We start from the raw sequence: 12,123 nt of genomic DNA, 5'->3' as shown, positions 1-12,123 counted from the left end.
GCTGATGCTCCCCAAAGAAGGTTGAGAGGACTGTAACAGACATTTTTTTAAACAAAAAGGTAACTTCAGTATGAAGACCAAGCCCTTCCTGACTTCACTTACTTCCGTATTATCTTGCATTTGTATAGCCATTTGTGACACAGACTCATCAGCAAAATCTGTGCCCTCCCTACTTCCTGGGCACACAGCTAGACTGCATTTCCCAGCCTCCCTTGCAGTGAGACATGACCATATGACTGGGTTCTAGCCAATGGCATGAATGAAAGCATTGGGCACCACTTCCAGGCCTGGCCCATCAAGCAACTCCATATATCCTTTCATGTTCTTTTCTCCTTTCTGTTGTTAAATGGACAAAATTCTGATGTCCTAGAGGTGAATGAGAATGTAAGAAGGGAGGCGCCTGAGTCCCCAAGTGACCACAGGGAAAGTTGCCCACCAACCAAGAACATGTGACACTGGACTTAACAAGAGTCAGAAAATCCTTTTGTATGATGAGTCACTGAGATTTTGGGGTTCACCTTGTTGCAGCAGAGAACAATGTTTTACTAATAGGCCCTTTATGATTCAAAATAGCTTTCTTATTTATTATATCATTAAATCCTTTACAAATGCAATCAGAGTCAATGGAAGCTTAAGGAATGAGAGGTGTGAAGAGTCATTGAGAATCAAAATATCTGCATGGTGCACTGCTGCATATCCAATAAGCACATTCATTAAGTTCATGGGCATAGTGTTTCCACCTGTAACTTTAGGGTGTTAGAACAGATGGTCTCTAAGGTTCCTCCTAATTCTAAACCTCTGTCTTTTTAGATGTTTAAAAATGTGTGTTGATGTGTTCAGAAACTGTGATCTCTTGACTATGAGCTCCTCAAAGATAAGAAGTGTTTCTTAGTTATGTGTATAAGCCTAGAATCCAATATCTTAGATGCTCTAATGTTACATTCAATTAGAATTTTCTGTTGAAAAAATTCAAAGACTTCACTAATGTTCTGATTTATGCCAATGATTTCTTGATCTAATTTGGTGCACAGTATCAAAGGATTGACATTCTCATTAATGTTTTCATTATGCATTACGAAGTATGAGAGGCTATTTTGTATTCATTTGCATAGATATAATCTTTGAAGAATGATTTTATAATAGTATTGAAAGACTTTTTTTGATTAAAGGTTGTGCCAGCAGTAATTGATATTCTGATGGCTTCATTTATAGTTCTATTTAGCTAAATATTATAGGCACATATTCCTACTTAGAGTTGAGAAAATTAAGAGTCCAGAATATTCAGAATTTGTCTCATTCAAATGGCGTTTAACTTGAGGTCCATAAAAGTAATATTGGGGAAAACTATAAGCAATTTAAAAAGTTTGAAAAAGCCCAAGGGAAATTATACAATGATATAAGACAGCATAACACCACATTCAGGAAAAATCTTACGCCTTCTGGTTTTTGAAAAATATACGGCAATTTTTCTATGTCTCTGTGTAGTGTGGGGATATTGGTTATTTCACCCTGCTCATCGAAAATATCAGATTATATATGTTTTTGATTACTAAAAATAGACAATGAATTCTATTATTAAATGCAGTTTGGCAGGTAAAATATTTGAAAGCACAGGGTTCAAGGGAGGTGGGGGGGATAACAAGAGGTTCTTGGCAGAAAAATGGGAACCACAATTTGATACTATATGAGTAGAATGAAATCTAATGATGGGAAACCAGTAGTATTTATTTATTTATTTTTTTATAGGCAGGTGCAGGGGGAGCTGATGGTCCAAACACTCAACAGTCTGCTGTGGGCAAGTCACTTCACCACACTGGCCTTTGCCTGCTGATGTGTGAAACGTGAGGACTGGAGAACATGACTCTTCGCTCAGCATCAGCACCATCAGCACCAAAACAGGACTGCATCTGCACTCTGCTGGCTCGGGGACTTGGACTTCCACTCTAGCATCCCTTCTATATAACAGCCACATTCTAGAGTGAGAATGTCATTATGGCCCAGACTGGAAAGAAAAGCCAAGATGGATAAAACAGGAGACTGGGACTTTTCAGTTGGGGGTGGGAGCAGGTGGTAGTGGCAGAGAAAAATAACTCTTGGCTCATTGCAAACAAAATGACATCACGTACTTATTAGGGACTAAATTTTAGTTGGGAAAAGTTATTTTCAATTCTTTTAAAGGACCTTGCACCTACATATGTGCAACTGCTGTGGACGTCAGGGATATCTGGGAGAGTAGAGAGGAAGCCACATCCTGACATAACAGAGCCCGGGTAGGTTAGGATTGTTATCTGTAATTGTTAGCAGAAGTTGAGAAGGGATGTGTTGGGCAAATCTCGGTTACAGCAGGCTTGAAGGAGGTAGAGATGAGTTCGTCAGAATGGTGATGGTGTGATAATGGCGGTTGATGACAATAGAGGAAATGATGATGGTGGTGAAGGTGGTGACAACTGAGGTGGGGTGGGGGCAGGGACAATGGGGCTATGGTTAGGCGGTTAGGAGAAGTTGAACATTGTAAAGGGCGGCTCTGGCAAGAATACAGGGGTTGTTGGTAAAGAAATAATTTTTTTCCTACTCTTGTGCTCCCATCTTTCACTCTATAAAGCCTTGTCTTTTTGACATTTCAACTTCCTGGTCACCCGCTGCACCTCAAATTTGGAAAGTGAAGTTGTTCTACAAGCACTTGTCTTAGAGGCCCCAGGAGTTTTGAGAGAAGATTTTCACTAATCTGGCTAGATTTGGTGTGATATCATTAATTTGTTCTTTGTTTAGAAAGTTTCATACTTTTCAGTAGGAAAATTTCTCTCCCAGAAAAAATTCAGGAAGTTAAAGAAGTGAGGGATGGGAGAAAGACAGAGACAATCGGGGACGGGGGGCAATTTTTCTTTAGCTAGACCGACTATATGGTAACGTCCACATCCTTTACCCATTCTTATCATATAAAGCAGGCGTGTCCAAACTGCAGCCCGCGGGCCAACTGCGGCCCATGATCCATTGTTAATTGGCCCCCAGCAAATTCCAAAAGTATATTTAGTTTACTTAAATAAACTAGGTGAGGCAATACGTACTTCACCTCGAGTGAGTGGCTCGGCTGTTTGTGTATTTTACTGCATATGGCCCTTGGTGAAAAACATTGAAAAATTTTGGACACCCCTGGTATAAAGGGTCACTGTTCCTTCTGTTTTCTGAGGAAAAAGAAATATTTGCTTGTGTGTGTGTGTGTGTGTTTCTTGTTTTTGTTTATTTTTTAAGGTTATATGTTAGCTGCATAAAGATTCCCTTTTTTGTGGTTTTCTTGATTCCCTCCTTGTTATGGTGGAAACTGGAGAAAATTTTGAACTGAGGTGCTCCTGATTCTTCCTAAGACTGGACACCGTGGAGTGACTTTCACTCTCTTCTACGAATTTGTGTGAGATAGGAGGAAAAAAATGTAAAATCACAAGCATTTATGGTTTTCCCTTCCCTTGCTTTCTAAGGTTTGTTCCTTAGGAAGATCTGTTTATGTTGTTGAGTGGGGTCTTAAAGCGGGATGCAAGTGGGAGAGGTGGAGAGAAGGGGCTGTGATCTTCAAGGAAATGAACAGGTGGAGTTAGGAGTGGGAATAGGGAGAAGAAGGGAAGGAGGAGCGTGATGTGAGGGGAGCCTGAGGCAGGAGGGGAGCTTGTGCACAGCAGCGACAGACCAGGATTTTTAGCCTTTGGAGAGGGAAGAACAGGACAGGAGGTTTTAGCAGGTACCCCGAGGAGTGATCTGTGGGAGAGATGTTTAAGGAGGAGTTTGAAGATTTTCTGTGAGATGTGTCTAGCAACTTCCCTTCTGCCCGCAAGGCATTTCACAGAAGACTGATGTTTCCTTTCTAGTCTACTTGCAGTGAGATTTTTGTTTCTTTTAGAAGTGACACCACGCTGAGGAGGGAGTAAAAGGCCCATTACTTCACGTGGTTGAATATACAAGAAATAAAATCAAAGATCCTTTTTGTAGTTGGCTTTACTAACATACCCGTAGAGCTAGTTTTGGGCAAGTTGGTTGTTTTCTTTCTCCAAAACTATTTGTGGCAACATTTGTACTGTGCATAGGTGGCTATATGGAATCCAAAGCCACATTTTATTTTTGGACACAACTGGGGAAATAGGAATTCGGAAGAAAGTGAAACAAGCCTTCAGATGCCCTTTCAGAATAATTATGCCAGGAGTGTATAGTAAATCAGTAGAAGGCTTCTCAGCTCCTGGAGGAACGTGGGAAAAGAAGCAGAGCACCATGTCTGGCTTCCGTGGTTACTGGCAGGGGTAACCAGTACAAAGACCCGGGGTTTGGCTGTCCTGACTTTGGGAGGAGGGACAGAAGGACCTCCAGCGCTGTCAGGGATTGCCCTGCCTGCCCCCAAAGGTTAGGACTAAGGTACTTTGGAAGGATGGTTGGTGATTAAAGGGTGAATATGAGCGGGTATTTGTTGAGATCTTTGACTTTAACCAGTCATTCCTGGATTTAATTAAAAAAGAACTACATGTTGAAATTGAAGTGTTAACTCATCGTAAAGGGCCTGTTGAACTCTGTCCCTCAGTACTTACAAGATCACATTTCTAAGCTTGACAACAAAGACATAAATCATGAAATGGCACCACAGTCGAGCTCACTATATATAAACTAAAAACTTTCGTATGTCAAAAAATGACATACCATCATGTTTACAACTTATTAGTAAATGGAACAAAGTAAAAATTATATAGGTGAGACAGAAAGAGAGACGGAAAGAATTAAACAAATGTGATAAAATGTTAACATTTGAAGACTCTGGGTAAAGGGTAACTGGGAATTCTTTGAACTAATCTTGCAACTTTTCTCTTGTATCATTATTCTCTTGTATCATTTCTCTTGTGTCATTATTTCAAGAGAAGAAAAAAATTTAAAGGTTAAATATTGCCCTAAACAAAAATAAGAGACATACTAAAATGGAAAAAATATTTGTAACATTTATGACAGACAATGAATTAATTCCTTAATATATAAATCATAAGAAAAAGACATATGACATAATCAAAAAGTAAGTTTTGAAAAGCTGTGATAGTTTGCCTAATAAATAGCCTCTTCAAAGATAAACTACCAAAAAAATCCAAAGTTGAAGTTAGATAATTCAATGGCCATTGCACTGCTGATGGGTATCTCAATTGGTCCAATAATCTGGTTACAATTTGGAAACAGGAAAGGCTTTTAAAGATGTTCAGTCCTTCTGACCTAGTATTTCCTTTTACTTAGAATTTTATCCCGAGGAAATAACCAGAGGTCCAAAATTATGTAAATGCAGATCATTATAACATTACTTAAATAACATTATATTAAAAGTCTATCAACTACGATCTGTGTCACTGTATGATGAATTACTACGTAGACATGAATAAAATTCTATTTTAGAAGAAAAGTTATTGACAACGGGAAACGTTAACAATATGTACCCTGTTAACATTAGTTATCTTTGAGTGGTATCATTATTTTGCTGTTTACAACTTTCTGATCCCGTAAAAAGACATTCTATTTAGGTTGTAGGATGTAAGCACAATGGTGATTCTCTTTCTGAAGGAACGAGAGGTCATTGAGGAGCAGTTGAAAAGCCTAAGGACACCTGCAGAGCCACTTTTGAAAAATAGCATGGGCTTTACAATAAAATACTGAGTTTTCCCAACTTAATTCTTTTGTCAGATTCTGAAAAACCTGGACATTAGGATAGTCTCAAAACACAAACTACATTGCTCCAGGGTGCCCTTTTTCTTTACACCCAACCATCAATGTACTCTGTCTTTTTAGGAAAATACAATTTATAAATCTTCAAATTATAAGTGTGATAATCTAATCTTAAAAGTGGAAGAGGAAATAGAAATGAACTTGTCTCACTTTCTCATTGATAAGGAATTCAAGATCCAGAGAGATTGGGTAACTTGCTTAATATTTAATAAATATTTAATAAATGGCTTAATATTTAATAAATGGCTCCTACAAATAATGACAATAATATAAAATCCACAAAGGGAAGTGGACAATAAATATATATGAACAAATGAGTTGAAGAAAGGCAAGTGGGCAATAAACATGTAAAAATATTTGACCTTGGGAATAATGGGAAATGTAAAAACAAAACAAAACAAAACAAAACAAAACAAAACACACCTATATAATTATTCATTTTGCTTAACAAATGAACCCATCCCAAATAAGCAAACACTCTGATATCAAACAGTGAAAACACTGGGGCAACAACAGAGAAAGCTCCTGTTATATCCTTGCCAACATCCCTCCCCTGGTACCTGGGATGCACGCAATAATAATGCCTTGAGAAAACAAAGACAGACATCACAACAGGACTAACTTTACGTGATATATTTATTTCACAAAGCCACGTTCAATGCCAACATCATAAATAGATCCTTGTTTCTGGCTCTTCAGGAACATTTTAGAGGAGTCTGAGTTCTTAGTTTCCTTTTCAACCAAGGCCAAGAGCCTCTACCTTTGCTATTCAACATTTTAGGTATTCATATCTTCGAACAAACTCCTTTATGCTGTGAATCATGATTTCATGCAAAGTAGAACTCATTATAATGTCATAAATGTTAGCAGAATTCCCCTCCGATTACATAGGAAGCAGCACTTAACTCCAGACTAATAAAATATAATTTTAAGGCACTTTCTTACTTTTCTCTTTAAGAGTCAGTATTTTTCAGTGAGTGATTTCATATAGTCCTAATTTCAAATTAGGTGGAAGAAAGCAATGAGAAAATTTTGGCATTATCTGACTCCATTGTAGCTAATATTAAATACCTCCCCACAAAAAACCCCCAATTTTCCACTTGAATTAATGCAAAATATATAACTTTAATAAGTACTGTAGCTGAAAGAGCCTACTTATCAATAAGGTGGCTCTTTTATTTGAAAATGCTGGTTTACTCAGTTTTAGGAAAATAGATTCAATATTCATTGAAAAAATGGTTTTCTTTTCATAACGGTTAATTGATTTCCTGTATTGCATAACAATATTACCTGGTATGTTTTTCAAAGAACAAAATATGCATATTTTCCCTTTAAATTATGCTCCTAAAGCAAACACTTAGTTCCTATGTCTTATAACTTTATTATGGCCTCCTGTTAGGTTTCTTCAAATAAACACGTAGCCCAAGACCATAGCAAAAGAGAGAGGAAAAAGGATACTGTTTTATTTCATCACAAACAAGGGAGCCTAAAGTGATGATTTTCTCAGCTGAGCCTATTAACATATTACTAAGCATATGTGTGTATGGAGTAGATTTCTTTGGAAACTAGAACTACTGTTAGTTTCTACGCTATGAAGCAAATGCTGGGGAGCACAAGCTCCCCCTCCACTGGGAGGCAGCTGGGGTTCCAGCTCAGCCTTCAAGGAAAGCATGCGGCTTCCACAAGATCGGCTGAAAGCTGTTTTAGTCCCGAATTATTCTAGAGTGAGCCCAGATTCCCAGCTCAGTCCTAAAGATGAGCTGACTTGATGTTGGAGGTTCTGCTCAACAATAAGATGGTCTGAACTATCCTGGACTCTAGAACAGGGGTCAACAAACTGTAGTCCTTGGGCCACAGCTGGCTTGCTACCTGTTTTGTAATAATGTTTTATTAAAACACAGACAAGCCTATTTGTTTATATACAGTCCATGGCTTTTTATGCCACAATGGCAGAATTGAGTAGTATGCAAAGCCAGAGATATTTATATTTTGGCCCTTTACCAAAAAATAAAAAAATTGCTGACCCCTGCTCCATAAGAACCTTAGATGGGTGGTCACCATTACATTCTATCTAGAACCAACCTCAAAGCAAGCAAAACCATTGAAAAACCATTGTATCACCCACTTTCATGCCAAGTTTTACCATTTTTATATGTCTCAGGTGGGTACGTTCTTTGAGCGTCTATCTTTGGAGGCTTTTCCAGGGGGGCAAATTATCATGGAGTAGAGAGCCATCATTGTGCAGCACTTGATCCCACCCTGTCCTTTATCAGAGGGGGACACTTTCCCTAGGTTTTGCAGTACTGCTGTCTGACTCCTGCGTGCTCATGCATACCTGTGCCATCACTCCTGGTTGGGATTGCCACTCATAGCAGCATAAACATGGAGGCTTAGCAACGCTTGATCTATACAAATTTTCCATGGAATGAGTAGGTTTCTGACATAGAAGGAGTAAGATTGAAGTGGGGAAGAATATTGGCCAGGTTGGCAGTGGAATAGAAGTGGGGATGGATGGGTACATTATGAGGCCTGTGAGTAAGAAATAAGATGAAAAGATGAGCTGTGATTCTGAGGCCCTCACTTTTTATGGGTGTGAATCATTCTGGTTTGCCCAGGCGCTCTATTTGTTGTACCAGGAACTCAGGTGTAGGTGGGTAAAGAGGCAGGGCAGTGGTGCCGGGAGATGTAATGTTACTGTCATTACATGCGGCTTGTAAACTTCCAGAAGGTAGAATGGCAACCCTTGGTTGCATCAATTTCTCAAGTTTACTGGGGAATGGATTCTGGGCGGAATTTTCCTGCATATTTAGTTTGTTTCTGGGTGGAGCGGTGACACGAATAGATTATCAAAGGTCAGGTTGTACCCATGACACTCAGAAGTCCATCGCTATCTTCCCTGCTGCCATAGTAACCCAAAGGACAGCCATGGGCTTGGTACTAGGTTGGAAGATGGATAGCAGAGGCTGTAAGCTGACGGTACGTGGGTTGATTCTAGTCAGCAGACATTTTGACTGTTGCATGAGTTCTTGATACTTTTATATGTTAATTGCTTACATTTACCAATGGGGATATTGTATTTTATTTAAAACCTGGATTTCCAACTTCTTTTGAAAATTTGAAATCTCTGGACAGACTGGGCTTCATTTCTGCTTGTCAGTGAATGCCTAGAGTGGAGGAATGGCTTCTCTTCAGAGAGAACATGCGTTCTCCAGTTTTGTTTGTACACCCAGTCTGTTTCAGGCATTGGTGTATCTGCCTGGCTCCTGGAGCCTCTGAATTTGCAACCTCTGCTCTATGTGTTCACTAAGAATTTGTGCTAGTGCAACCTTATGTTCCTCAGGGTCATTCTGTGTCGCTTTGTCCCTTGCTAAGAGTTTCTAGCTAACTTTATCTTATCCTATTCCATTTGATTCTACTGTTGAATGGAATAAACAGCCCACTTTGGGGAAGATGCCTGGATCCCGTGGTTTGTAAGTATGTAGAGCCATTTATTATATTGATCTGAATGAATGTAAAGAGTGAACGTATTTAGGGTGCGAGGGTGATCTTAGGATGGCTAAAAACTAGCCTTTACTGTGAATGATCATTTATTCCCTGCCATGTTTGCAGGGATGACACATCTCATGTTTTCCGAAGAAGACAAAAAGCACATTTGTAGGGACATATTTGCAGGATGTATTTGCATTTAATAACACTTGCTGGTTTGGAAATAACTGGTGCTAAGACTCTCAGGTTGGTCTTTTAGAAACCTTATATTTCTCTTTGAGTGGAACAATAATGGAGACACACAAAGAAAATTTAAAAATTATAGATACCTGTCATACTGTTGGGAGTCATAGGTTAGTAATCATTCTGGACCCTTTTTGTCACTGACATCTCCTACAAAGAAAAAGACAAGAAAAACAAAAAACACCACAGGTTATAACCTGCATTTTTCACAATGGTTTTGTTCCAAACAATATTACAAGCATTAATTAGCGTGGGGCAATATTTTACTCCCAAGTCAGAACTGGGGAAATTGAACTGGGGAGCTGTGCTAATGAAGGATTGGCAACCAGCTCTCTCTCCAGGAAGGGCAAGTCCCATGTCTGCATGTCATTTATTAAAACAGGTCCCCTTGCTCACTGGACAGAGAAGTCTTCAGCTAGATCCAGTGAGGGTCTTCATACCGGCACTTTAACAGCTGCAACATTTCAACACCAATTGATGGGGAGAATGACATTCAGTTTGGTCTTCAAGGCAAATGCCACTGAAGTGGAGAATATTGCTTTTACATGAGTCATTCCTTTATTTGGGTGGTCAGTAAAGAGGCCTGGATTGAGGACCTACTCTGTTCCGACACTGCCCCACACTCTGTCCGGAGACAACACTCCAGCCTGTCCACAGGGGGCTTCCAATCTAACAGGAGAGAATCACACTGAAAAAAAATAAATGCAAAAATGTATACAGGCCTCCCTTTCAGTGTCTCTTCAGAACAGCCGGGGACACAGAGGAGGGAGAATTTCTACCTGGAAAGGCTTCTTAGTGGAGATGACCCTGGACTCAAAGGTTCTTCTTTTCAACAGGCTTCTCTCTGCATCATGATTTAATGCTTTATACTCAAGACTGTGCTCCTGGGGCACATGGGCTACTCTGCAAGAAATAAGCCTTTTACAGAAAAACTGGGCAACTCATTTAAATCACGCAGGGGATTTCATCACGCAGAGGAGCCAGCCACATGATCTGAGTTTTTAAAGCTTCGCAGTGGCTGCTGAGTGAAAGCAGACCAGTCAGGCGGCTATGGGAGGTCTGAGGGAGAGATGAAGGTGACTAGAACTCCGGAGGTGGCAGTGGAGGTGGTGAGAGGGTGAGGGACTCAAATGACATTTAGGAGGTAGAAAGACAGTAATGAATGTGATATGAGCATTTAATACTGGGATAAACACCAGGGATGCAAATAGGTTAAGACCAGAGGCTCTTAGCTCTCGAAGGATTTACAATCCATTTTACAAGCTGTCTGAGAAGGCAGAGCTGCTTGGCAAGGAGCAGCTAAAAATACAAGCCACAGATTCCCGGGAGCCAAGGGGACGGTGCTGACAAAATCAGGGCTGAGCCTTCCTCAGGGATGAAAGGTGAGGCTCATAAACAACAGAAGAGCAAAAGGGACAGCAGCTTGGCACAGAGTATATGATTTGGGGTGGGGTGGGGGCAGGAAGTGGTCAAGAATGAAGCTGCAAATGCAGGTGGGGGCCAGATGGTGAAGGGTCTTGAAAGGTTTGCTATAAAATTTGGACTTTCTCCTGTGGGCAATGCGGAGCCATGGACCCTACTTGAGAAAGATAACTCTGCTACAGTGTGGCTAACCCTTAGGAGGCTAACCCTTTGGTGGCACCTCTTCATTGGATCATTACTGTTTTCCTGTCTTAGTGTTCAAGGTCACAAAGCTAGACTAAGGCCAGAGAGAACACCCCTAACTCCATCTTGTAAAGCTCTAGTGCCCTTGTCTCGACTGCAAGCCCTTCGTACCCATGTGTTTCCTTTTCCCCCAATATAAACTATGACATTGAAGGGACAGCTATAAAAATTACCCCTTGAAAAATCTTTTCATATGGACCTAGTGAGTCATTGCTTATATAGTCGGCACATAATTAAAATGAAACACTGCATCCCCCTCACGTCTCTCCTTCTACTTTTTCTGAAGAAGACGTTTGTGGTCTTTTTAAGGCCACCTTCCTTAGTTTGCTTCTCTTTGGCTCTCTCAGTAGAAAGGGTACCAGAGCATCATGCGGCCTGATGCACCAGAACAGAGAGATATACAGGGTCTATCTGTTAACACTTCAGCAGGTGTTTGCTTCATGGGCAGCCCAAGGAAGCCATGTGGGGGCAGGGGGTTGGTGCAGTGGGGGTAACTCTCATAGGCAAATCTCTTGGTTCAATTGAAAGGGTCAGATACTCAAGTGTTAGGCTATTATAGACTCTAAGTTGAGACCATTAACACTGGGAAGGCTCTCAGAGGAGGTCAGACCCATCCTCTTACCTGGCATTGAGCAAACATAGACTATATTTCTAAATAGGATTTTAGAGGTCATGGCGGGTGGGGAGCATAGCTTTGGGATGTGTCTTGAAATTGTGTTTCCACAGCAACTGTTTTTACAAAGTTTATTGGGTATTGTGGGGCACTGGGCACTGGTGAGTTTATCGCCTCATTCTGTCCCCACTTTGGCCTGGACATTGCTCTGTCTGTGGCATCTGGAAACACAGCTGGGTGAAGGCAAATGGCTGTCCTCTCAGTGTGGGCTGCACCCCACCCTAGGAGGGCAGTGGTGCTGTGGGGCTCTATCTACTGCCTCTTGTCTCCACTTTGAAAAGCATTCCTTTTCCTCTTGGAGTTTCCCTTCTATTCCCTCCCCT

The 12,123-nt window shown here is 40.5% G+C and overlaps 1 protein-coding gene across 30 annotated transcripts in view; it reads right to left on the bottom strand.

Annotated features, from left to right (window-relative positions):
• The window catches only part of THRB (thyroid hormone receptor beta), a 349,469-nt gene that overhangs the window by 84,249 nt on the left and 253,097 nt on the right, over positions 1 to 12,123 (bottom strand). For 19 of the 30 annotated variants that reach the window (XM_074312762.1, XM_019745237.2, XM_074312778.1 and 16 more), the window contains one exon: positions 9,549 to 9,612. The exons of the other annotated variants lie outside the window; for them this stretch is intronic. In XM_074312762.1, coding sequence (XP_074168863.1) covers positions 9,549 to 9,570 — 22 coding nt within the window. In that variant the 5' untranslated portion in view covers positions 9,571 to 9,612. The remainder of the gene's footprint in view (positions 1 to 9,548; positions 9,613 to 12,123) is intronic. 30 annotated transcript variants of the gene reach the window in all.

The sequence above is a fragment of the Rhinolophus sinicus genome, linkage group LG10, assembly GCF_036562045.2.
Source record: "Rhinolophus sinicus isolate RSC01 linkage group LG10, ASM3656204v1, whole genome shotgun sequence".
NCBI classification, from domain to species: Eukaryota; Metazoa; Chordata; class Mammalia; order Chiroptera; family Rhinolophidae; genus Rhinolophus; species Rhinolophus sinicus.
This window is presented reverse-complemented; position numbering and strand designations above follow the sequence as displayed.